The sequence below is a fragment of the Mugil cephalus genome, chromosome 3, assembly GCF_022458985.1.
Source record: "Mugil cephalus isolate CIBA_MC_2020 chromosome 3, CIBA_Mcephalus_1.1, whole genome shotgun sequence".
Taxonomy (NCBI): Eukaryota; Metazoa; Chordata; class Actinopteri; order Mugiliformes; family Mugilidae; genus Mugil; species Mugil cephalus.
The window spans coordinates 6,729,862-6,756,656 of NC_061772.1; the positions used below are offsets into that span (position 1 = coordinate 6,729,862).

At 40.8% G+C, this 26,795-nt stretch overlaps 1 protein-coding gene across 22 annotated transcripts in view; it reads right to left on the reverse strand.

Annotated features, from left to right (window-relative positions):
• Positions 1-26,795, reverse strand: part of plekha7b (pleckstrin homology domain containing, family A member 7b) — a 65,891-nt gene that overhangs the window by 9,587 nt on the left and 29,509 nt on the right. For 6 of the 22 annotated variants that reach the window (XM_047580932.1, XM_047580940.1, XM_047580938.1 and 3 more), the window contains 21 exons: positions 25,913-25,996; positions 20,725-20,836; positions 19,586-19,690; positions 19,076-19,148; positions 18,530-18,630; positions 15,093-15,271; positions 13,286-13,705; positions 12,589-13,129; positions 10,401-10,484; positions 9,820-9,954; positions 8,914-8,967; positions 8,172-8,252; positions 5,806-5,877; positions 4,562-4,642; positions 4,312-4,461; positions 3,498-3,599; positions 2,192-2,303; positions 1,774-1,961; positions 769-975; positions 576-693; positions 348-439 (listed from right to left, as the gene is read on the reverse strand). In XM_047580932.1, the coding sequence (XP_047436888.1) occupies positions 348-439; positions 576-693; positions 769-975; positions 1,774-1,961; positions 2,192-2,303; positions 3,498-3,599; positions 4,312-4,461; positions 4,562-4,642; positions 5,806-5,877; positions 8,172-8,252; positions 8,914-8,967; positions 9,820-9,954; positions 10,401-10,484; positions 12,589-13,129; positions 13,286-13,705; positions 15,093-15,271; positions 18,530-18,630; positions 19,076-19,148; positions 19,586-19,690; positions 20,725-20,836; positions 25,913-25,996 (3,091 nt within the window). Of the gene's footprint in view, positions 1-347; positions 440-575; positions 694-768; positions 976-1,773; positions 1,962-2,191; positions 2,304-3,497; positions 3,600-4,311; positions 4,462-4,561; positions 4,643-5,805; positions 5,878-8,171; positions 8,253-8,898; positions 8,968-9,819; positions 9,955-10,400; positions 10,485-12,588; positions 13,130-13,285; positions 13,706-15,092; positions 15,272-18,529; positions 18,631-19,075; positions 19,149-19,585; positions 19,691-20,724; positions 20,837-25,912; positions 25,997-26,795 lie in introns of all 22 variants that reach the window. The other 16 variants (XM_047580935.1, XM_047580934.1, XM_047580942.1 and 13 more) reach the window with 16 other exon arrangements.

Consider the following 26,795-nt stretch of genomic DNA (forward strand, 5'->3'; position numbering starts at 1 on the left):
AATTCTAATATCTTGACTAATAATACAGCAGACAAGTTTTTCTCCATTTGCTGCAATTCACCACATTTTTAAAATACTTTTATTTCTTCTAGAATGCTGCCTTCTCGTCGCTTGCGTAGAAATAAAAGCACAGTCCTCTCACTGACTTCCCACCTGTGAACACTTGAAGCTGGGTATGATTGAAGACTTGAGTCAGAAGTATTAATCTGAGCTCCAAATATCAAAGAGTTTAACTCTTGATTAATTCATTCATGAATTTCATCCGTGTCATCTAGAGTTGGAGTGACATACTACTGTATCTCTGTATCTGTGGATATTCACTCCTTTTATTTAAGTGGGAGCGTCACCTTCATTCCTATGGCTGAGGCTGATCTTCGGAGGGTCACGTATGAGGAGATGCTCGAAGACTGATTTACCCGAAGGGAGGAGCCAGTTATTCCTGGGGGGGAGCCAGCCAGTATTAAAACACTGCTCTCAACTTGGCATTATAGTAAAAATATGCAGATTTTAAGTGTAGCACTGACATAAAACTGTTAAAACAATGAGTATGCAGCGTAAATTTCTTTAATTTATACCTCTGCTAGGTAGCGTCTGGTAGCCTCCACCATGCCCGGATACTACGACACTGATGTGGCTGGAGCCATCTCCAGCCCCCATGAGCTCTGGATCACTCAGGAAAGGTCTAAGCTCCACCTGAAGTACACAATCGACGTTATCATCAAAAATCCCAAATAATAATCAAAATACCCACACTCATACTATACGTACCTTGCTGTCTCCGTTTGTGTACTGGCCAATCTCTCTGTCCCTTTTGCGTTCATCTGACTGTCGTTTGAGGCCGCGTACAGATGTGTGTCTGATCACTGTTGTCTCCCGGGGCAACGGAGGCACAGCAGGGGGATGCTCTTCAGGACTATATAGCTGAGGTAGAGGAGGTCTGGGAGGCACATCTTCCTCACTCTGCACACAGAACAACTGTGAACTATTAATAAAGAAACTGAAAGAAGTAACAAACACACATCTACCTCCTTTTGCTCAGACAGTGACACGAGTCCTTTCTGAAAGACCACAAATTAATATTGAAGCTACATGTTTAAAGGTTTTCTGAGAACTGGTGGTACAATACAAAGTCCAACCGTCTGGTCCAAAGGGGAAGCCTGCTCGATATTAAGGAAAACTGAGGCTGGATATAAAATATTTGAATGTTTCCTATAACAATGAATCTTAACATATCTAACGTTTTACAAGGAATATCCACAGGGCACATTTAAAGCTTTGTTATTTTTCAGTACAACAGACTAGGTAAGTCTTATCTGAACCAATTAAATATGGGACATGTTATGGGTGAATGACACATAACTGCAGTGTCTTTGCTTCCAGCTGGGGATATATGTATTATTTCATACTCCTCTCTCTCTCCATTATCTCTTCACAATCCATCAATGCTAAATATGCCAATAATATTATGTCAGAAATACATAAGACTGAATATGTTCTTTTCTACGTTGAAACTGACAGTTGTTTGCATATAACAAGCAATTTTCACGCATTTTATCAATTGATCGGCTGATTTATTAATGGAATAAAACAGACTTATTTGTAATGGAAGCAACAGACACTTGACCCCAACGAGAAAAGTGGGGCTGTTTCCATAATTTCAGCTAATCACAGCTGGTCACACAGTTGAAGACGGCGTGTGATAAATGTGACTAATTCAGTGAAAGAAGTTACACAAACCATCTGAAATTAAATACTATGGCTGAGGTCACTCACCCATTTAATCCCACTGATGATGGTTGTGGAGTGACTGGGACTGGAGGAAAGGATGGGTGTGTGGCTACTAGGGCTGAGGTGGGGGCTGTGCTGCTGCTGCTGCTGGGACAATCTCATCTCCATAGCAGACGGGCTCCCAGACACAGAAGGCACTGATGACACCGACACTGAAGGCACAAATTTCCTCTCTGGGGAAATTGATGTATATGAACATGTAAGATAATTACACACACACAGACTCTAAATACATTGCTTTCCTTTCCTATGGGAAATATTCAAGGCACTGCTGTGGAGCGTACGACTAAGAGCTCTCATGATAACATACAATGGCATGACCATGTGCTTTGTACTGCAGTCCACAGTCAGCAAGTCTAATTTGCTCTGTAAGCATGGAACCTGGAGGCAGCACTCATCTCACCTGGGTTGGTAACAGAGGAGATAGTGACTTTGTAGTTGGCTTTACTGGTGCTGAGGCCTGCGATAACATCCTCAATCCTCCAAAGCTCCTTTCTGAGTTGCACTTTTTCTTGCTGCTCGTAGAGAAACACAGACCCACGCACACACTCAGTAGATACTTATACACATACATTCTCTTTAACACACAATGCATTACTGTTGAGAAGCTGATCATTTTAAGAAATCAATCCTTACTATTAATGTGTTCATTTTACAGACCTTAATCTTCCTCTGAACACAGAGTTTTTTATTATTATTATTATTATTATCTGGAGCATCAGACACTTCTCTTGACTTGACTTCAGCTACATTTGTAACTGTGCCCTAGACTGCTTCATACTCCAGGATGCTATAGACTACACTCTCTCTGTTGCTACATTTTCTTCCTATTTCAGTTCTGGAACATATCACTGCTGACATATAATGCAGTATATATTACAGCCTAATCCAGGGGTCGGCAACCCGCGGCTCTTTCGTTCCTCTGTTGCGGCTCTCTGTGGCGAGCGGTGCGGAGCAAGGACGCTGATCAAAGCCGTTCACTTTTTTACGCTAACTGCCTCAGAATAGCGGCAACTGGTCACTCATCAGTGAACGAGCGAGAGTTACACAACAACTGAATGACACTGAATGCCACACCACACTCACAGTTGTAACATCAAACAACCAAAGAACACTGAACTCCCACAGTGCATTGCAGCACATTTACTAGTTGCTGTCGAGTATTTAATTCAAATATTTGTTGTTGCTTTTTTTTAGTGCGTTAGTTCTTTAAATATAATTCTAAATTTGAATTGATCTTGATCTTTTAACATTAAAATAAAATGTATTTAATTTTTTGTCGCTTAAAATATACGGCACAACTGCCGACGCTAGCCCGCTATTTATTGAACTTTTCGACCCCAGGTAAGCCAACCACAGATAAATCCCTGTTATGTTACATAAATGCAATTTCATTTTCTCTGTAGCAGTTATTTCATTTCATAAATGGGCTAGGCCTAGCATAGAGGTGAAAACGATATATGCAGTGTTATCTTCATTTTAGATGTCAAAGAGGTTTTGTGGCTCCCAGTGTTTTCTTTTCTGTGGGAAACGGATCCAAATGGCTCTTTGAGTGTTGAAGGTTGCCGACACCTACCTAATCAGCATATTTTAAATCTCATTTGGTAATGAATGAAATTGGCATTCATTTTTACTTTTAAGGCCCACACATACTTGTAGTTCATGAAAGTGAAAGCTCGTGTGAGTTAACAGATCACTGAGGCACCGACCTGAGTAAGATCACTGCGGCCCATCTGTCCCTGCAGCGCGGCCTTCAGCCAGTCCACGTCTCTCTCCAGTCGGCTGTACTCATTCCATGCATTCTCCATCTCCTGAAGAACAAAAACACAACACACCTCATGATTTAATAAGACAAGAAACAGCTTTCAGATTTTCTGCTTTTCTCATGAACCACTGCTGCTTTAATGGATTCATGGTTATGCAGAGACATGTAGCTTATATGCGGTGACACACAGTTAATATGGGCCTTAACACAGCTTTCTCACTTGAAACCATGTTTTTGATCAATGAGTTGATCAATATACATACTTGTCTATTATTTGAATACCGTCCCGTGTGCTTGGAAATGTCTCTGATGACGCTGAGGGCTAAAGATAAGCTTGTTGACTCTCATGTAACCTTGTGCTTTATTTGTCAAGGTTCTTTTTGAAACTCCTTTCTCTCCCTTTTACACTCAATATTTTGAATATCACTAAACAATTTGACCAAAGACCATTTCTGAGTGATGGAGACGTGTAGTCTTGAGGTTCTTTGTTGCACAAGGATTGTCCCCTAGCACTCATTATGGTAGTCACAGTCAACCTGAAACGTAGTGCCAGTTGCAGAAACCATCAAAAGGGAACAACTAAAAATAGAAGTGAACATCTTGTTTCCAGCCCATATAAACATACAGCAATAGAAGCAGTGGGGTAAAGCTTGCAGACAATCTGAGTTGTCCGGTGTAAAGTACCGGACTTCTGCCTGTCAAAACAAAACAAAAAAAACTTTATAGTAGGAGGGGGAAATTGAAGTCGAAAAACTTACTGTGGACACTTGAGATATTTCAGCTCTAATGTGGACCACATCCTCTTGTAGTAATTTCTGTTGATAAGCAATTTTCTCAGCATGAGCTGGCTGATCTCTGTACTCCTCCATCTGCTGGTGGGAAACATCCAGCACAGACTCCAACTTGTCCTATACCATGACACGAAAGACACTGTCACAACACGACAAGCCCTTGTGGATGACACGGAAATACACACATTTAAATACAGTACATGCAAAACTAAAATACCTTGTCCTCCTTCAAAGTGCGTATCTTGGCCTCTAGATCCTGTAAAATCTTGTCCTGTTCACACAATCGACTTAACTTCACCTAAAGGAGAAAGATTAAAATAATAAGAAGAATGGTGCATACATATGGATGTACCTCTGCTTTCTATTACCCTGTTTACTTCTAATAACACCACAGAGTAGAGGCAAAACAAGGGGGAAAAACCGGGAATGAAATAAAACAGTGAGATGAGGGGGGATCATTAGACACAGCGTCTGTTTACAACACGGTTCATCTGCTCCATTCTTGTCTTCAACTCTTTTCTACAGCAGCACAGACAGATAAGAAGAATTGATCGTCTGCTGTAGTCTTCACTGTCTGTCAATGAGACCCATCTGTGTAAAGAAACCCCAAGGAATTCTTCTCATCAACACAGCGAGGAATATCAAAAGGCTCTATACTGTCTAGTTCGGGGCAAGAGCTGGTAATACCCATTATGAGTAATCATAATCAAAAATCCATATTTCAGATTCACTTTTGGAGAAAACCGTGTTTACTGAGAGTGACAGATTTGTTTTCCCAGAAATGGGTTATGTGTTTATGAAAACAACATAAGACTGCCTAGTTCACAGTCTTTCTCACACAGTGTATTTTTCTTCCTCAGATCTATTTATCATTCTGTTCAATTAATAATTAAGCTGTTTTTATTTTGCTGCCTTATATTGTTGTTTTTAATTGCATGAAATATTCATTGTTCAGACAAATTTACTGGCAATTTCTTATAAATTGTTAAAGTGGAACAATGCTAATGATGAAAAGCCAGGACATCCATCTGATTTACCTCTATTCAGCAGAAAACAAAGAATGAGAAAAGCAGGATCAGGCAAATCAAACTGAAAAATTTAACAGCTCAACATCTAAAACTCCCATTACATGTATTTTTCCCTTTAAATTGCGGGGAAGAAAATAAAAGCCGTGGTCGATACTCTCAGCGCCTTACTGTGCTGTGTGGATGGGTGTCCCCACAGTGTTGCAATGTACATACGTTCCCTTCCCTCTGCAGCCTCTGTTTACCACAACTTAAGAACACACACACAGACAAACCACACTAAAGCACACAGAAAAGTCAGACTAAAGTCAGATGCTCCTCTGTAGTGGATTGTCAGAAGTCGGAAACGAAGATCTTAAAGAAAAGAAATAGGCGGGTAAACAGGGTGCTTAACTGACTGTTCCTGTAAGTCCTGAGAACATAATGATTCACTTACATCCGCATCACTTTCTGCTATTTTCACAGGCCTTGATGGTCTTTCTTTTTTTAAACTCTCACGTCCAGTAACCTGAAATTTATAATAATCACAAATAAAATCAGCTGTTCAGTAACATATATGAAGACCTTTATTTTAACACTTCCAGTTTTAAATTTTATTTATTTATTTATTTTTTTTACATACAGTGATACTGCTAGACCAGCCAAGCTGAATGAAATTATGAAGGAAAAAAAAATAACTTTGTGCTGAAGCTGAGAAAAAAACATAAGATGCAGAAGTTCTGCATCTTTGCTTTGGGGAAACCCTTAAACCCCAAAGCTGCTCTTTCCTGGCTGCTTATTACTGTAAGTTAAACAACCAAGTATTTTATGTGAATGATAAACACATTGGTTTGCACTTTAAGTTATCAAGGCCTCTAATTTCATGGAGGTGGTATGTACAGTCCAGACTGTAAGTATTTCAAGTTCCAAGTTTCAGCTTTAATTTACATTAATAAAGAAAGAGTAACATATAGTCTCTCCAAGTTTAAGTGTACAAAAGCATTTGGCATTAAAAAAGCACTCTAAGATAGCTGTCTTGCTGAATGATGGCGTTTTGATGTTTTGGTTTAGTTAGTTGAATGTAAGCATGCAGAGTGCTCCTGAATGTATCCATTTGTTTCTACAAATACCAGTGTGCCACTTCCAGTGGATGGCTGGCTATAACAGACACACCACCATGTTTGACACGTGAGGTGGTTTGTTTGATTTTGTTTTTGCTTTTTGTTTTGTTTGGTTTCTTCTCCAGATTACTCAGTTCTGGAGATGTCCAAGGATATAGTCATACTGTAAAATCTTCTTTTGATGGAAACATGGAGGCTTACATCCTAGAATACATTCTTGACTTACAATGTAATCATCAATCAAATTATTTTATGGTCACCCACAAGAATAAATCATTATTATACAGCACCCAACTATTTATTTTATCGCTAATCACCTCAACTCTATCATCCCCATATTGACAGACAACCTCACCTACAAGGCAACTTACAATAAACTCTGATTACAAAAACTGTTCAGTGCTCAGTTGTCCAGTTACATGTGAATCGTTTCAGTGAGAGCTCTGTGTGCAGAGGACAATATCTCACACGCTATTCTTTCAACACTGTGTTATTATTTGATTTAAAATTCAAATGAGCTGGAGCACAGAGCCCGAACAACAGAAATTGTTTAACCGTCTAAAATAGTTGCAGTCTGGACTCTACATGCTGGCAGAAAGCTGGAATAGTGTGGGCAAAATCAGAGGTAAGGATCTGAAAAGGTCGGAGTAATTAAAAATCTATAATAGCTATAGCTGTTCTGTACTAGCCATAGCTTATTACCATGACTCAAAAGAGTCTACAACAGAGCTATATATATATATATATGTGTGCGTGTGTGTGTGTGTGTGTGTGTGTGTGTGTGTGTGTGTGTGTGTGTGTGTGTATGGATGTTTCTCTCTTTCTTTCGGTATCATTGAATGACGACTATCGGTGTGTGCATCTGGAGGTTTTCCAGATAACGGGACAGATTTCTATCATGGTTACTAATGCATGAAGATAAAAAGTGTGGGTGGATTATTCATAAGACACCCACATCAGGATCACCACACATTATGGACAAGTGCAAGTCAGAGACTCTGTTGAAGGGGCATTCCGCTTATTTTACATGTCAAAGTCAATTGCTAGTCATGTGGGGTACTACACAGCCTGTGAGAAGGGTGTTATAATGTATTCTGCGGTTGTGGGGAGATCGTTTCTCAAGTCTGGGAAAATTATTCAAGCGATCGCCAGGATATCTTTTCTTGGGTTTGGAAATGACACGATTTTAAGAGAAAGTCACAGAGTTTGAAAGGGCGTGGCTTCTTTCAGTGTCAATATCTAGCTGAAAGTCGATCATGTTTTTTTTTTTGTGTAAGTGTAACACTATGTTTCTGAAGTACACTTTCATGACCACGCTCACCACACCCCATTCATTTCTACCAGTTACCACGATGAAACTAGAGGCCACAAAATAAGACACGGTCACACTGTCATCTGATCGTCAGTAAAGAGCACCATTGGTTCACCTTGTAGCCTCTAACAAGCAAAACAAAAGCAAAAGTGATGATTTCAAACAGAGATCCAAAACAATCAGAAATGCTCATTAGCATGCAAGGATGCCTTGTGCCAAGACAACTTCCTCATCAATCATTAATGACATAACAGTGTTGGAGCACCACGCAGTGGATGACTGGATGGAGGGATCCATGTGCAAAATCTGAATAATTTCCAGGGATGCATCACATTCTGTTTGAAAACAAGTGGGATGGCCTATTTCACTTTGTATGCACACCATCCTTACATTCAAACAATGCCCAGAACTTGAAGTGGGGATTTCAAATACACTGTGTACTGAAACGATCGTCGGGTCAATACTTTGGATCTGTTTCGAAACAGGAAATGGAGAGATGTTACAAGCTGAGCTGCTCACTCTGTGACTGCCCTCCATTCCAAAAAAAAAAAACACATTTCTTTTTTTTTCCCACTAATGCAACGTGGTGTTAAACATACAAATCAGTTAGGATCAAATGCTTTGCACAGGTATGAACTAAATGAAACAGATTACTTAAATACAGCAGAAATGGGCATTTATCCCAACACTTATCTGGGAATTGGAGCTCACATGATTCAAACATTTTCGTAAAACTTCAATTCCCATCAAGGCAAGCGTCACAACACTATGTGCTAGGACGGCATAGCTGCATTACCCCGCTACATCTGAAAACCCAGTACTATGATTCAGTCCAAAACGTCTTGACAGACTGAACATCAGGACTTAAGCATTTGACTATTTGCCAGATTATGAATTAATGTTTTTTATCCTCAAATTAATAACTGACAGAGTAAGAAGACAGGAATAAGACATGTTAATTCCATCGCAACGAAACATTAAAAAGCACAACGCAGAACAGAACAGAGGAAAGACAGGAAACAGGGAGGCAGATGTTGGAGGCAGCAGCAGGAGAACAAGATTGCAGTCCAGAGAGAAGAGATGTAGAAGAGGATGAAAAGGATAAAGTGGCATTTACTTTGTTGTGGCCCACCTTCAGATCTAGATACTCCAGGTCCTTCTTCAGTTGTATGTAAGTATCATCAGCCTTTAAATGAGCAGTGGAGAGATAAATCATTTGAAATTAAGCTGCAAAGGATAATGGGTGACCAGATGACTCCTAAGGCCTTTATTTGCTGTTCAAGCTTTGCTAAAAGAACTTTAATTAACTTGGTCTCAATTACAGTGTGCTTCTACCTCTGTATTTTGATCTACAGATAGTAAAGCCAAGCTCTAATTAAGTAATTGTGCCATTTTTGAACTGGTTTAATGACTCATGTTTGACCTCAGACACAACTGAGCAACACAGGTCTTGTGCATGACATGTGGTCATGTTTATGCGTTTGTGTTTCTTCATAAGCATGGGGAATGGACAGAGAACGGCTGGATGTTAGAAACTGGGTGGAGTTGTCATTACTGAGCACCACTGCAGCTTCACTGTGGTCTGCTAGTTTTACAGCAATGTGCTTTCTCCACAGCCTCATATGCAAGACTGTGGCCCGATGGCTGCTTCAGAATGATAACACCAAGAAAAAGGAAATAACGTTTCATCAGAGCACACAGAAACAGAGATAGAATTATATGTTGCATATGCTCTATTTGCAGTTTGGCAAGGTTGCACATCTATCAGACAATGTTAAGTATGAATACAGGCACAAGCAGCATGCTGTAAATATGGCATATTCCTTTTCACAAATAGAATCACACAAGGCTCTGATAGCATTGTCATGTTAAAAAAAAAAGAGAGAAAATGGTTGAATAAACAAGACAACCGACAGACTGTACAGTCTGTCAGGGTGACAGGGAAGTAATGTATGGGATTGGCTGGGGAGAGGGGGGACCACAATGCACTGGCAGGGGATGCAGTGTGCTGCATTAGGGAGGTATGACGGTCCCTGACCTGCATGCTGGGGCCTAGAAGGCCGTTGTGCTGGTGGTGCTGCAGGTGAGCGAACGCATTGCTGGGGCTATGCACACCAGCCATCTTGGCTTGGTGCCTCCGAAGCTGAATGAGGAGCAGAGTCAACTCCTCAGGCTGGAGCCAAGCCCGCGTTTAGGGGCCAGAGGCCAGTGAAAGCACAGGAGGGATGAGAGAAAATAATTGATAACCATGTGGTAACGACTGTGCTTGAGCTATAGTAGCTGAGAGAGCCAGCCGGTAGGGAGGCCAGTACGCCGCTGCCTCTATTAAAGTCCTAATAATGTAAAAACTTCAAATGTAAAAGCTAGAGCTATGCTGTGGAAATTGACATGGGAGGAGGAAATCGGTGTTTAACAGTCAAACAAAAATAATACACTGTAAAAATCAAACAAGGTTTAGAGGGACTTTCAGAATCGGTTAGCTCTAGATTCTACATCTTGTCACTGATGAGTCCCATCGGACTGGCTTTTCTAGACGAATGGAACGCAGTAAGCACTATATAACTGGCTCCTTTAATAATAAGACACAAGTAATGCATTCAGAGTAATAAAGGGTCGTACCGTTTTGCCATGCAAGCTGGGAGCACTGACGGTGTGTGTGATGTAGCCCATGGCTGGCACGGACCTTCTCTCTATTTGGGAAGTCTGCAGAGAAATGCAATACGACTTGTTACTTCAGATCTTATAGAATCCAATCAAACAGAATGTCTAATTCACTAAGTAATATTCAATAGCGAAAGTGAGAGATCACTCCCATCACACCAAATCAAAGTAAAACCCATTGCCTCCAAGTCTACAAACAAATCTGACGACACAGCAGATTTATTTTTCCATCTATCCTGTCTCCCTTTCATCACTCCTGCTCTTCTTCGAAACAAGGTGTGCCCCGAGTTTCAGATGCTACAGGGCTTGGGGGGGTGAAAAAAATTGACGTTTTTGCTTAACACACAGAATTAGCGAAAATCAGGCCCACTACAGAACCTTAAAAGGACACAAACAACAAGAGATTTAATTAACTACACATAAATTATACCAAACCTGCTTTCTTAAAATAACATTTGTTTGCTACCAGCAAGAGAAGCACTGTAAGCTATTCCCTCTGAGATTCCCATGCCACATTTTTTTTGCTGTATAATAGGTTTTTTATTTAAATGCAAGATCAGAAGAAAGAGAGCGCCGCTGATGTTTGAGATACAGTAGAGATGTTTATAGGGTGCTGAGGAGCCCTTGGCAAATTGGATTAGCTGCTAATAAAACATACTCCTTAATGATATTCTCCAGAGGCATACAGATCGCTGTTACTTAAGCGCACTCCAGCCAGAGAGCACCATCCGCCTCGAAGATACTGGGTGAAACAAAACTAAGTTCAGCGCCGACTAAATTTAGTTCCCATAAACATTGCTCTTGAACAGTCGCTGTGGCAACCTTTGTTAAAAATGTATGTTCCTCTAAAGGGTTTTCCATAATTGTGCGTCAATATATTTCATGATTGTAATTAGTGTCTTGACACTTGGGTGAACGATGGAGGAAACAGAGCATCTGCGACACTCTGTTTACTTGTGCAAGGCCAACGGGTTGGTTATGAGGCTTGTGTGTGTTGGCAAATGTGGTGATGGTTTGGAGGGAGATCTTTTCTCATGTGGAGGGTGTGGTGGGGAGACAGCGCAGGGTGTGGATAGCAGGACGTCCTCCCGCTCCGTCTCCTGTGGCGTTGGCGGTGCTGTCTGAGTGCTATGGGGAACGGCGGAGTAGCAAGCTTTCGCTCACACACGCTCACACCACCTGTGGAGTGGGCCTGGGTGTGGACTGTGTGAATCTGCAAATGATTCACATGAGCATCAAAGTGCGCTCGCTGGAGAGTCGGAGACTTCTCATGCTCCTCAGGCGAATCTTCCCATGGTGTCCTCGTGAGCTAACAACACACTTCAAGTTGACATCAATAGACACCTCGGATCCACTATCCGAAGCTACCGTGAGAATGAGACCTTTGTCATGGCACGATTCATGTGATTTGTCAAACTTTACGTCAGTCCCAGACCAATGACAGGCTACTGCTGTTTACAGTGTTTAATGCCCCAATGACTGACTATCAGCACATAAATTCACAAAGGGTGGTACTTCCATCCAACACTGTGACTGGGCTCCACTCTATGAGAATGTGACTTTAGTGAAATAATCATTTGCTTTTGTAAAACTTGTGAGGACCTGCTCTCCAAACAGTCTTACAAGGGTGTGTTCCTGAAATGTAAAACACACTCAAGAGATGAATTAGAGCAGCCATGACTGCACCTAACAATTATTTTCACTGGAAGTTATTCTGTGTTGCAGGGAAACACAAACTTAGTAGATGAGTAGAACTAGACTGGCTGAATATCAAACTAATATGCAATTCATTTTATGTTGATTAACTGACCAATGAATCCACTGATCATGTCAGGAACACAGCAACTGTCACAGCCCACTTTTATCCAAAGCCTTTTATGGTAATAGCTGGAAAATGACCAGTTGTTATGGTAAAAAGACAACTGATTGTATTTTGTTTGTCAGATGTTACTGAAGTTGCTTATTATTATTAAAAGGGTTAATTAGGGTTATTAGGGTTAATTGTTTAAACTACATTTAATACTCAATTAGTTTCTATTTTATATTATTAAGGTAAATTATCTATAGGAGATTTGACAAAGCAACAAGAATTCTATTTACAATACTAAACATGTCAGTGCCCCTTCATCCTAAGTACATGACCTACCTGAGAAAGATGGGCACAGATATGTCCCGGGGAGCTGGATCTTGTGCTGTCCCCGGGAACCACCTCATCTAGGGGCCTGACGGTGCGTCTGTCTGAAGGGGTGTGTGGCCTGCGCGGGGACAGCGGCTTGAAGGAGGAGGGGACCGATGGTGGGACTTCGCACGGAGATGGAGGGACGGAGATGGAGCGCGGCATCTCCACGGTGACTCTGAAAGATGAAGAGTCTGTGAAGTTAGGGCCCGTGTAGATAGGAGCGGTGGGGCTGCCGTGACGAAACTGCTGCCGCTGCTGCCACTCGTACAGCTGCCACACCATTCCCTCCTTGGTGGCCATTCGCTCGTCGGTGGACATCCGGAAGTGGCTGAGCCGGTCGTGGGCATACTTATAGTCACTGGGCAGGTTGCATGTTGCTGGAGGAGAGCTGCTGTCTGAAGGAAGACGGGGAGACTTTGGCAACGACTGATAGGTGACTTCTGCAGTGCTGGCTTTGGGCTTTAAAGGTGGAGTCCGGCGAGGAAGGTTGTACTCGGCACATGGGGCACTGACAAACAAAGACACATTGAAATCAAATCAGGTGAAAACCATTGAACAGTTTCAATATATGTGCAAGTCCTCATAATAGCCACTAGAGGGAGGCATTTAACCAAGGCTCGCATGCTGCTGGTGATTCAACTAGACAGTGTGAAGTCAAACTGACCTCTTTGGTGGGTCTCCTTTCTGGACTTTGACCCACTGCTCCACCTGAGCCAGCGTGTTCTTCCTCTGCACATGTTTCTCAGTGTCTTTACGTGAAACAAAGCCCCTCTGATAGACGAGATTTCCGTTTTGTTCCGGTGGTAGAGCTACTTGGATTACAGTCTGCTGTCCGTTCTTGTGGGCGGCACCATTGACACAGTCTGGGGACAGTCGCTCTACTCTGTCCTGCGGGGCTGAGTGGCTGGGCTTCCCCGGGATCTCTAAGCCATACCTCACCTCATCTCCATGAGCCTGTCTATAGCCATTATCCTGAGGTTGCTCTCTGTCTGTCCTTTCTGACTGACATGAGTTCTGGCTGATGTGGACATGGTTGGTCTGTGGGACTGCCTGCTGTGCTGTTTTCTCCGGCTTATCCAACTCTCTGTGAAAAAGTCAGATTGAATGATTAATTAAAAGCACCTGTAAAAACATAAACTGTTTTATAGCTACAGCCTTATATTACACAGAGCATGCACTGCTATACACTCTTGCACAGGTGTTTAACTATGATTTAATTCTGCTTTTGATTGTATATTATGATGAAACACAGTGCCATTCCTGAAACAAGGGATCAAACAGCATAAAGCAGTGGACAGAGAACGCAGTGGATACTCCAATTAATCTTAAGTGAACCTAAAGGTAATTTTCCTATTTATTGCACATATGGTTGGAATCATTACGGATCTTCTCTCAGAAAATTCAGAAGAAAAAAAAATCAGACAATGTAATAAATTACATTTCTAACCATATCTTTTTATATCTTCCAGTAGAGAAGATAGAATGAGAGTAGAGCTGTTCCTGGAGAGTTCAGGCAGAGCAAATGCCCTGGGAACTGCAATGGCAGTCACTTTGTCTTCATCAAACGGCCAGCAGCAGCATGAGACTCTCCTTAATATGTACAAATGATAGGACTTTCTAGTGCATTATTTCACTTTGAAATTAATTCATCATAATTCCAGTTACTATTATTTTACTGAAAGTCTGCTGCTAATGTCTTGGGGATATTTTAGTAAAAGGTAAAAGTTGAAGGTGGATTCTAGCTGATTGAAGTACATCTCGTGATAAATAATTTATAATTTTATTACTAAATGTCACATAATTATAAGGAAGGAATCAATGGCTTATAGAAATAATCAGTGTTTTCCAAAATAATAATTTCAGGAGTACTATCTCACATTGGCCTCTAGGTGGCACAGTTGCACAGACCATTGAAACTATGCAGTCCATTCAGCTAATTTAAAATGCCTACAGTAAATGCAGTTGCAGTTTTCACAGAGTATCAGACTGTACTGCAGACTGTTTCAGCAATCATTTAATTTTACATACTTTTTTTTTTTTTTTTGACTTTGTTTTACTTGTTGGTTATTTTATCATATGATTGTTGCTGCAATCTGTGCTGGCAGTTGGGATGCTGTATAAACCAAATCTGCAGTATGACAAACAATGATGCAGTGCACACTCATGCACACGCCCATGAAAAAATACAGATAACTTAGTGCAACCAGAACAGATTGCTGGATTTACAACAAAACACTGATATGAAACACATGGTATAAAAGCTATGCTTGTTGGGCATTGCAGCCCAACGCTGCAGCTCAAGACATTAAGCTGCAGCAAATTAATTGGAACTTCTTAAAAGAGGTTCTCTTCATGACATAATCTGAAAACATCCAGCTCACAGAGACTGCAGTGTTTTATAGAAAGTGTCAGTACTACTAGAAGCTCAACCAATTGGACAAGTGAATTGTACTCTATGGAGTAATACCAACCTCTTTATAGTGTGACTCTGCTGCATCAGCGCAGCCTGGTTCATGGCCCGGATCCAGCCATTCATGTCCTCCTGTGTGTCCGCACTGAAGAAATATGTCCGCATCCCGCAGTGTTCTGCCTGTGAGCCAATCACAGAGTTCTTATTGTAAATGTAGGAGCGCATTCCTGTATGGCTCGCCTATAAAACAGAGAGAGAGAGAGAGAGAGAGAGAGGCAGGGGACAGATATGAGAGATTCTTACTAAAGACAGGAAAGACAAAAAAACTTACCGTGGACTCTGAGAGGTGAAAGTTCACGGACAGTTGTCAACTCAGAGAAGTTTACAGTAGCAGTTTACTGAAAGAAAATGAATAATAGCAAGGGGACAAAGAACTGCAGCAGAAACAATATGAGTATTGTTTCTGACAAAAAAAAAGGAAATAGGATTTATTTTCCCACTGCTTTTTCTTAAAGCAGTTGCAATCCTTTTAGCACAAAACAAATACTGCAGCAAACAACAATATGTTGGCAATTTCGGGCTTCTTTCACCACTTTAGTCAGGACACGCACACACGCGTATAACCATATAAACTTTACTTTTAGTAGCTTCTGTGTAGTGCTGTAATCTATTTTAACAGCTTGATTATGTGCTGTGTCCACCAAGTCCTCCAAAATCCACCAAACCCCACATGACTCTGATTCTGAATTCCAACAATAACCACAGTAAAAAGTTCAGCATTGTTTCCATCCAAATATAACTTCACTTTACGAATGTTCCCTCATACAGATGACCTCCTCAACATAACTCCACATGAAAAAGAAAATGAGCGTGTCTTCACACAGGCAGCGTCCATAAAAACTTCTGGAGAGACTGAAATGTACATATGAATAAGCAGAATACTACCTTAAACTCTTTTTTGGGGCTTGTTCATAAATTCTTCAGTTGACATTATTATTATTAACATTAACCACAATGGTTTATAACTTCTGAAGGCTGTCAAATGACTGCAACTGTTCCGCTAAACATTCAACACATTAGAAGTCAAACAACGCAAAACTCAATAAGAACTTCTTCAGAACAGACATTCAAAGGAAATTAAGTGAAAAGTTGTGTACTGTCTTGTAAATGAACATAGTGTTAATGCATGTACAGCAGAGGACAAACTGAGGAAGACAACGTACATGCCGATGAAATGCTATGAAATCAGAGAAGAATGTGGAGATAAATGGCGGGGACTTCCATGATGAAGATGTGATAAGTGATAAGCAGCATGTCGGGACAAATACCAGAGCCACTGAGCCATTACTGTGTTGAGAGTGACCACCTGGTGTCATTCTCTACCAACAGACCATATTTCTAAAAGTACATATTGGTAAACTTAATTAATATTTATTTAAATAGTATTTTTGTTACACAGTCTGTGGTCCACTATATTGAATTAGATATGAAAGATTAAAGAGCTAACTGACTTTGAATATTTAGCCTTGTACCCTTTCGCTCTAAGGATTGAAGGATTATACAAGGAGTTGAATTTTCAGTTTCCTGTGTCAAATTAGTTCACGCAGTATGCCAAAAAACATCAAAATACAGTACACCAGTCTCCAAACAGACCGTGCATGTGAAACAAAAAAAACATTTTTATTTTCTTCCAAAATCCTTTAATTCGTGCTCTGGCATTGTCCACAGGTGACTTGCTGTCGTCATGCCTGTGTGGAAAAACTTGTCCCGCACATTGAGAAATGTGCATTCAGGAGCGAGTGACAAGATATGAAACAAAACGAGGCGGGGATGGTGCTCCACTGATGAAGCTGAAGTGAAATCAAATACCTATTCATGCAAGACAGGAAGCCTGTGTGATTCAGGACGGCCGCCCGCAGAGAACAGTACTCACTCCGCCCACGCAAACACACCGGGTCACAATGGGAGGCAATTGACCAACAGGGAATGAGAGAAACACAGTGAGATGAGCAAAAATAAGAGAGAACAGAAAACAACAGGAAGTTACAGCTGATCAGTGCTGACTCAAAAAGAAAGACAGGCTGAGATGGCTCCAGCTGTGGTCCTTTGCAACTCATCACAGAAGCAAGAATGAGTAACAGTGGCCACATTGCCAGTGTTATATAGCTTACGTATAAAGTACTGTTTTGACTTGTTTTCTTAAACCTTCTCCATTCAAAATGTGATCAAATGAATCAATCAATCGCCATCAATTATTTGAAGGTGAGGAGAAGCTGTAGTTTGTAAATCACTTTACATGTCAGTAGCTCTGATATTCCATTGCTGAACAGCGCTATCTAATAAGCTGTTGTCACGCTTCCTTAGCAGTAAGTTAAATGTTCCAAGCACCTTGGATCCACATAATGAAATATCCTGCCCTTTAATGCATGATGGCTCAGGGACAGCTGAGGGGAGGCTGGGGGATCGCTTAAATACAGGGTGGTACAGCAGAGCCCAGGATCACTTCACCCAACCTTACAGGACGAGTGGGGGGAGGAGACAGCGAACAGGCTCAATGTATAATTAATATTCCAAGGAGCTCAATTATCATACAAATTCCACTGTGTGTAATATGATATTTAAAAAGCAAGAGGCACGTAACACACAGACACACACATTTATATTCACACTCACATGCCCTCACATCCAAGAACAAAAATCCCAAGTACAAAGAGCTGAAAGGATTGCAACAGAATACCCTAAAGCTGCAGCGGTGCATCAGACATTCAGTCACGACCGTTCTTTGCAACAAGCTCTGTGTTTCCACCAGAAAAAAAAAAAAAAAAAAAGTTTGATTAAGTGTATGGGACATAAAATCCCTTACCTGTAAGGCAGAATGGCAGAAAAATGTTCTGACACATTCTTAAATGTTAAAATGATACAATTAACAAATGATGGCCGCCAATTGCAAGTATAATGCCACTCAGGCTACAGCCAAAGAACAGAGCTCTGCACTACGCACATGGCCCTGAAAACTGCACTGCTGCAGCACACTGACAGACCAGCTACACACAGCTGAAATAATTTGTCAACCTCCATTCGTAACCGGTGAATAAAATCAGACCATGCACATCCCTGCTATGCTAATTCGATCAGGTCATCTCCTTTAGTTAGTGTGGCCAGAATCCATAAATAGCTGCACTGTGGCCATCTACTGCAGCACCCACCGCTGAGCTTGTGTTTGATAAGGTCAGGAAGGAACGAGTCAGAAGTTACATGTTTTACACTTTTCACAACTAGTGTGTATTGGTATACGGAGATCATACAATAAAACAATTTATGAGGCAATATCTGATAACAAAAAGTAAACAAACTATGAGCTGTTTTTGACACTGTGCTGTAGACACAATTTGGGTGGTACTCATCTATAGAGGTCTGATAATCTGACATTCAGGGCAAGCTTCACGTGTGCATGTTAACTGCGTTTATAGATGTGACTCAGTGGCACTCCAGTGTTACCTTGAAAGCATATTTGCGGTTTATGTGGTCATCGGGCTCAACTGGTGCAATGACATAGCTGGGCAGAGGGATGCTACCGAGCACCGTCTCCTCTCGACTGTCTGTGAACCAAGAACACACGCACTCAATATTGTTACAGGCATTCAAAACAACATCTAATTCCTACCAAGGTCTTTTACGATGTTTACGTGTGACGGCAGATTTATGAACAGCAGGGAAATTAGCGAGGCATAATTCATGGGCGACTCTTGTCTCTATGAGGCCACAAGGCAGCATGTGGTACGACGCGGCATGTGGCTTATCTATTATTCAGCACAATTAAAGGGAGGAGAGGAGGTAGATGCTATAGCAACACAAGCAGACATTACATCCCATAATAAAAAAACTTAATGAGAAAGGAGAAGTTGAAGAGAGGCAAGGAAAAGGACATCACTCATCTAATTACAGGCATTATTAACCAAAATGACAGCAGAGGAGATGAAGAATGTTGCCGATTTTAATTTTGGTTTCCTAAACCTTGACCGTGTACACTTTTCATGGGCTCACCTTTGTAGTAAAACAAGCAGTAGTCTGACAAAACAAACCACTTCCGTTTCCACAGTCGCATGCCAGAGCTGTCCTGGAGGTGAAGGAGGAAAAGCAATACACAGTGTCTTTAGAGACCACGCAGGAACACGTTTGAAGTCACTTTTTAATTAAGAAGTGTAGTTTGGGAAGAGAGTGCTCGTTAGCAGTGACCCAGGACAAGTGAGGTGGAGAAGGATCTGTGCATTTCAGTACAACAATTAATTGTTTTTTGTCTTATATGTCCTCGGTTCATGTTTTTCAGGTGTTTTGTGAATTTCAAAATGTTAGTTTGTTCTGTACGACATCAGATTCAACAGTAATACATAGACCAACAGCAGAGAAGAGGAGCCGTGACGAAACTCTAGCAGCACTGAATTCCTCAGAATTGTGTTGTCTGTGATTATATGAATACTTTGATTGATACTAGACAGTGTGACAGATTTGAGCAGGACCTTTAACATATGTGACTGGTCTGAGTTTCAGACTCACCTGCTTGTAGAGCCAGCCTCTAACCACCACTGGGATGTTTAGATTTCTTTTAATAGCATGATCCCTCTTGCCAAAACTGTGTACTTTCCCTGTACCTCTGAAGCCCTGAAGGAAGCAAAGGAAAACTCAGCTAAAACAGTTAAATGTGAGATGGCTTTAATAAAGAACTGTGAAACTATTTACTTTACTAAAACAGAAATGACCTACAGTAATTGACAGTGTTGTTGCATAAAACAAACAAATAGAAATTATATTTAGTTACTGGAAAGAGAAGAGACCAGCAGTAAAACTGGCTTCTTTCCTGGAACTTCCTTCTCTTAGCACTCATAACGAGAAGAGGAAATACCAACTGACTATTCCTGTGGACGCATGCATCCATTTATAATCAGGCTTATTTTTAGGCAAGGTCAGTCCTTTTTTTCAGGTGCCTTTCTGTGGAAACGCGTGTCAGACCGACCAGCTGCTTTTAAAGAAGACATAAATGTTGGGGTCAACAAACTTGGGTAGCTAGCTCTACACAGAATATCATGAGGCACAATAATGTTTTTAGTTGGAGGAAAGAAAAAACACCAACATGTAGAAAAGATGGACAAAAACAATTAAAACACACTAATTCATTTATTTTTTAACATATGTTAGTAAAGCATTACTATCCATTGGAGGAATAAGTCTTTAGTGTCACAAACTATCAATCACCTTGTTTGGTGAATGTAAGGTGAAATGTGTCAAAGCTACTTTAAGCTACGATAAACTGTGGTGCTCAGGTTTAGCCTCACTTATCACTCTATTACTCTAGTGTGTCTGCGGTGTATTGCATTTTCTGTGACAAAACATGTCTATGATGCTGTGGAGACACCAGAAAGACTGACCAAGCTGGAGAATGTAAAGTGAGTTTTATCGTGCTTGAAAAATTTATAAACTATCTATTGCCAGTGTACAGTACATTGGAGCTAATTAAACCAATTCATCAACATGACCAGGGATAGCCAGCGCAACTCGCTAAATAAATATTTGATCAGCCTTTACAACCTGCAAGCACATCTTAACATTTTTCATGGTCTGAAGTAAAACAAAAGACACACACAAGTAAATCACCCTAAACAACCAGATCCCCAGAGGAGAGAAAGACGGATGCTCACCTTTGACCCTGAGGTGACGTCCACTGCTGCTGAGGTCACAGCCTTGGAGGACTGTGTGACCATGCTGGGAGATCTCTGATTGGCCGCTGACTTGGACATACGGGATTCTAGCCTACAGTTCAGAAGAAGACCAGTAACACAGGGAGGAGGATGAGAAATACTGAGCGAGGATGTTCCCTCTCAATTCCTCTGACAAGCTACGGACATGTATTGAAACAGAGTGCAGGCCTGTGCTGAGCTTTCAGATATAAAGGATGTGACTATTTCCTGACACCAACACGAGGCTTGTCACAGCCAATGGCCTTGCAGTGACAAGTAGCACTTGGTGTGACACTCACCCCAGGGCGCACATCTTATACACACACAGATAACAAGCCAAAACAAAGCCAAAAGAACAGCTAATTCCAGTGCATGCATGACAGTGATACATATACACACACACACAAGTTTTTCAATGCGTTTTCAAATAACACAATTATACTGGTATCTGTCCAGAAGAATCAGCACTAGGGTTCAGTGAGATGGTTGTATCAAATAACAGAGTTTGCATTGCTGACAATGTTGTGAAATATTTTTTGACAGGTCTTTGGGTCTAGGACACGTTTACACAGTATATGCACAGAAGTTTGTCATGTCTTGAAATGTCATGGGTATTCTTGTAGAATGGAGTTATGTTTTATTTTTGGTATTAGTAAATAATAATGTAATAGTAAATAATTAGTAAAAAATAATGTCAATATATATATACACCGATCAGGCATAACATTAAGACCACATTACTAATATAGTGTAGGTCTCCCTTGTGCCTACAAAACAGTTATGACTAATGGACATGGACCTTCTGTGGGCATCCTGTGGTGTCTGGAAAATGTAGTTAGTGGGGTCCTTTGGTTTAGGTGCGTGTCTATACACGTGTCTAAACAACATCTACATGAATGTCAGGTCCAAAAGTTTCCCAACAGAACACTGAATTGTCTCAAGGTGGTCAATGTTATTTACTTCTCCTGTCAGTGGATTTAATGTTGTGGCTGATCGGTGTATTTATGGTAACATGGTAGTATCAAAAGGTGTAGCTACATTAAGCTTTTCTGGGACAACATTGACACTGGCGTCTTAGAGCAAGAATGTTCTAGGTTAGGACATGCTGGCTGGGTGAGGACTCTCTGTATTGAGTTTGCATGTTCTCCCTTATCCAAAGGCTTTCATGTAAGTTACGTGGCTGCAGGTATGAGTGTGAACTGTTACCTGTCTCTCTGTTTTAACCCTGTGATGGATAGACAACCTACTTCCTGCGTTCCCTGCATCTTGCCTACCACCAGCTGGGATGAGCTCCATCCCCCTGACCCTTGAAAGGATAAAGCCAGTAAACAGATGAATGACTGACACTATAGTTTTTGGAACCTATAGGTTTCAAAGGTAGCATCACTGTTGGTATAATTATCAGAAGGTCTCATGCTGAACTACTAAGGTCATCTTTCATATGTGTATTACGCTCTGCAGTGTTACCTAGAGTGGTAAGGTTGTGACTTTTAAAGAACACCCCAAAGAGCAAACAGTAAGAAAGTAACACTGGAACCAAAACACTGTTTTCATAGTTATTTGTGTAATGTATGTCTGTATAGTATGTACCATATTTGTACTGCAACTACAAGACAATTAGAGACAAGGGCTGCCAACAAGCATCCTCTATAGTAGGCCACCTACAGCCACAAACAGCCTGTAATGAAATACTAGTTGTAACGACTGCCTCTTTACAAGTTGTTACATCATGTCTTTTCAAAGACTTGCATCAGATCATTTCAACAGAAAACCGTTTTAACCTGAAGCATAGAACAAAGGGATAGTGGCGCAGCCTAACTGTAAGAGTTACTGATAACACTTTGAGAGTTTTATGTCCCTAAAGGCCAAAATAGATAAAGAGAGAAGGCACAAACACTTTGGATGCACCACTAGACATAAAAATGCACCAATGATGAGGAAAGAGGAACCGTTTGACTTAATAAGGTCCCTTTCTTCGGATGTTCACTCGACTGTGTTATCAAGCAGTTACAACATACAGCAGCTCTTTGCTGTAATAATCCAGAAACATGGAAACTGAGACTGAAACTCAACTCATCTCAACTTTATTTAAAGAGCACACAGCCAAAACAAAGTGCGGTACATCGGTGGAATAAGAACATAAGACTAAAAACAAACGATTAAAAACAAAACAATAGAATCAATAAAAACAGTAAAACAATAAAAACACTACAAGATCAACAGTGAATGCAATAATACAGCTATTGACCTCACCGTATGCAGCCAAAGTGAGGTTAACATTTGTTCACAAACACATCCACTACTTATTTTAACTTAAGCATCCTACACTGTCTGTGTCTGCTGTACATAGTGTGTTATAGTAACATGACTTGTGTTAATGATGAACCGTGTCGGAAGTTTTAATTGTCATTGTACAAGCGCGTGCATAAAAACACAGCAGATGGCATTTGCAACCTTTTTTTAACCCATTTGCAGCAACTATAACTGATATGCGTTTCCATTAAAGGAAACGCTTTGACCTGGCAACACGGCCAGAAGCCAGCACATTGTCCCAAAACGGGCTTAACAGCAACACTAACGCTATATTTTCCTGCGTTGTGTGCTACACTACACTTTTTCTAAAGAAAACTCGATAAGGGAGAGATGTATGTGTGAGACTGAGGCAAAAAAACACTGGTGAAACAAAAAAAGAGTTAGACCACACTGAAACAAAACACACAGTTATCTGCACTCACAGCCTGGACTGTAGCCAGCATTTTTACAGGATGTTTCTGCCATATCAAGGGTACTTTGCTGTTTTATGTGAAGCTTTCACACTGTTTACCACCACTGTCATTGGAACAGTTCCTCAGGAGATTTGTTGTGGCATGTGGAGGAGAGGAGCAATATTTCACATTCTAGCGAGTGTGGAAAGGGGAAAGTCACTCAGCTCTATCTCATCCTGCATCTCTTGCTATGATGGTGGAGATGAAGTCATGATTGAGACTTTTGAAGTCTCTGTGTATATAAAAGGAAAGTTAATTAACTGATCACAGTGTTGTAATCTGTAAGTCAGAGGCCAGTGAGGGACTGGCTGCTCCACCTCTGTGTGGAGAAGGACCTCCTGAAGCTCTTCTTCCTGCTCTCTCCTCAGTTCAGTACAGATCTCCAGGGGAGTTCCTCTTTACTTGGAAGTGAATCAGTGATTCATGGAAGAAACTTACTTTCTATTCATCTATCACAGCAGAATGAATCTGGGAATATCAACATATCAATGGACAGAGCTGAAAAGTCATATAGTCAACATGAGGTTTAGAATGCAACACAAACATAACACTGCACCCTAACTCTCTCACTACGACACGATCTCCACAAGGAGAGCAAAAAGAATAACAGGGAGATGGAATAAACAGACCCATTTAACAGGAATAACCATAAAGAGAATTATTATTATTATTGCCATGTCATCAGATGCTTGAGCATAAAACGACAAGCAAACTGTGTGTATTCACTTTGAAAGATGTAGCATTTACCCAGAAGGGAGGGTTTTATACTGTGGATTACGAGTTAGCATACTTATGTTTCCTCAGTTTCTTTTGATCAATCTAAGCATATTGTTCCTGTAAGCACAGATGTCCCCATCTTTGCTTAATCTTTAAGGATTCTTATTTTAAACTGTTGCAAGCAACAAACATGATGGATTATGGTGAAGAATGCACGTGACGTACCAAGATAAACAGAACACGACGGGTGTTTTAAGGATTAATTCAAATGTTCACATGCACTGATGTAAATCTATTCCTGACATGTCACAACTTCAACCGTCTGCAGTATCTCTAACATTTTAATCAATCATTGATTTCATTTTGTGTATAATTAAAAGTATGACTGAACTGACAGATTGAGAGAACAACCCTGTCGTAACAAAGTGAGTCCTCTTGATTTTTTTTTTTTACCAGGTATCACACTGGTAGAACTATGTCATGCTGTGTGCTGCAGCCCGGCTGGTAGAGTGTACCTAACGAACAGAAGTGAGTGGGAGAAGTGAAATAAGTTTGTCTCCATGAGTTATCTCTGTGAACTAGCTGCAGTAACAGAGGACACAGCTGCAGAGTACAACGATTCTCTTAGTTCAGTTCAACAGCTGATAGTGGAATAACCTTTAAACAACAACGAGAAATAAGTGACATTTGCACTTGCCCTCTTGTCTTCTCCTCTCCATGACATCCTCGTCATGTGGGTGGGCACAACACTGATACTATTCTTACTGCCAGGAGCTTTAAGAGCTTTGAACCGTCACTCTGTTACTGCTGAAAATATGCAAGTGAGGCGACCTAACTTTAAACCCCCTTGCTGGCACACAAATCCATGGCTGAACAGAAGTGCATGAAAGATAAGAGAGATTTTCAAGAAATTAATGACAGCGGCGAATGTGCATGAATAACTTGAGTTCTGTATTGCGTTAAAGGAGCAGCTTTTAAACGGTGAGCCCACACCCTCGTCCCCCAACGCGCTCCTTCCTATAGTGGAATCTTTGCTATGCTTGATCATCTTACAGCAGCCAGCTTAAATGCGATCAGACACCTGCCGCCTTGCGTTGCTTTAACGAGTTTGCAAGATAGGATTCAATAAATCCAAAAGCCATGCTGTGACAATATACTCCATATATGGCTGAACATTAAAACAAGAGAAAAGGAGATGCAATACACGTAAGTTCTAACAAAGCCAACATCAGCTTAATCTCTCTTGCTGAGGGAGATTTATGAGTCAAGGCGTGATAGGAACACTGTCATGAGAGCCTCATATGTGAGCCTCAGTTGTTTCATGGAGAGATGGCTGTTTCAGATCAGGTGACACGTGAGTCCTATCACTTATGAAAAACACGATGGCATTAACTAAATTAAAGTCGATTAAAAAAATAACAGTGGGCATCCTTTAGTGATCTAATGATTACTTTTGGTCATTAATTAAGTCGACTGTTGTTAGTGCAGTAGGCACACTCCCAACCCCCTCATGACACGCTCCATGGAGAGTGAAAAATGCGAGTGAAAGGCCTCCTCTCAGTCTATTTTTGGCTTCCTTTACGCAATCTTAAACCTTCCTCTATGTACATTTAAACCTGCAGTATACTGTATGCATCAGGCGCTTAAAAAAAAAAAAAAAAGCTCACCTGTCTTGTAGTGTGTATTCTGTGTTTTCAGGGGAAATCTGTCCAGTCACAGGATGTCGAAACGACGTCGCCCTCAAGTTGTGGCTGCCGGATGGAGAAAGACAGAAAACAAAATGAGTCAAGTCATTAATCATATTCCTGCCTGATCAGCTCCTGGCGCATCTGTGTTTCAATACTTAATTTGGCTGCTGATTGAGCTTACAAAACCACATGAAGTTTCTAAGGTTACAACGATGCGTCGGCTGACAGTAAAAAAAAGAAAAAAAAAAAAAGAAAAAAAAATCTATCCTAGCACTGCAGCCTGCCACAGCTCATATTCCTTTACGCAAAGCCTAGGGCTCAGCACTCTCTCTAAGCCAGCTCACCAGACTTTATCGATTTCAATTAGATGGAGGCCATTCATTGCTTTAACTAGAGTATAAAAGCATGTTACTGTCACACGACAGAAAGAGAGACAGTAGCCAGTGATGGTTGTGTTGAGAGAATTTAAATATTATGACATGTTTGTATTTATATAATACAAATACACTGACATACTGTGGCCTTGAGCAAACCTTGGATCTCAACTGGATATCACCCCTCATGCTTTAATCTCTGATGTATTTATCTGTAGTCCAACCCTATCATCTAACAATCATGATAGTTTAGCCTTAGCTGTTCACTGCAACTAGCTTTCTGTTTAGTTTCACTCACTATTTACTCAAAATAGTACACAGAAGGCCTTTTAGTATGTGTGATGATTGAGGATAAGTTAGTTGTGACTGGTACTATTTCACACAAGGTTATCCATTATCATTCAAACTGTGACACATCCCTTAAGATGCTGCTCTACTTTTCACAGCAACATTTTCAACCTCATTTTATAGGCACATACTGTAAGAGA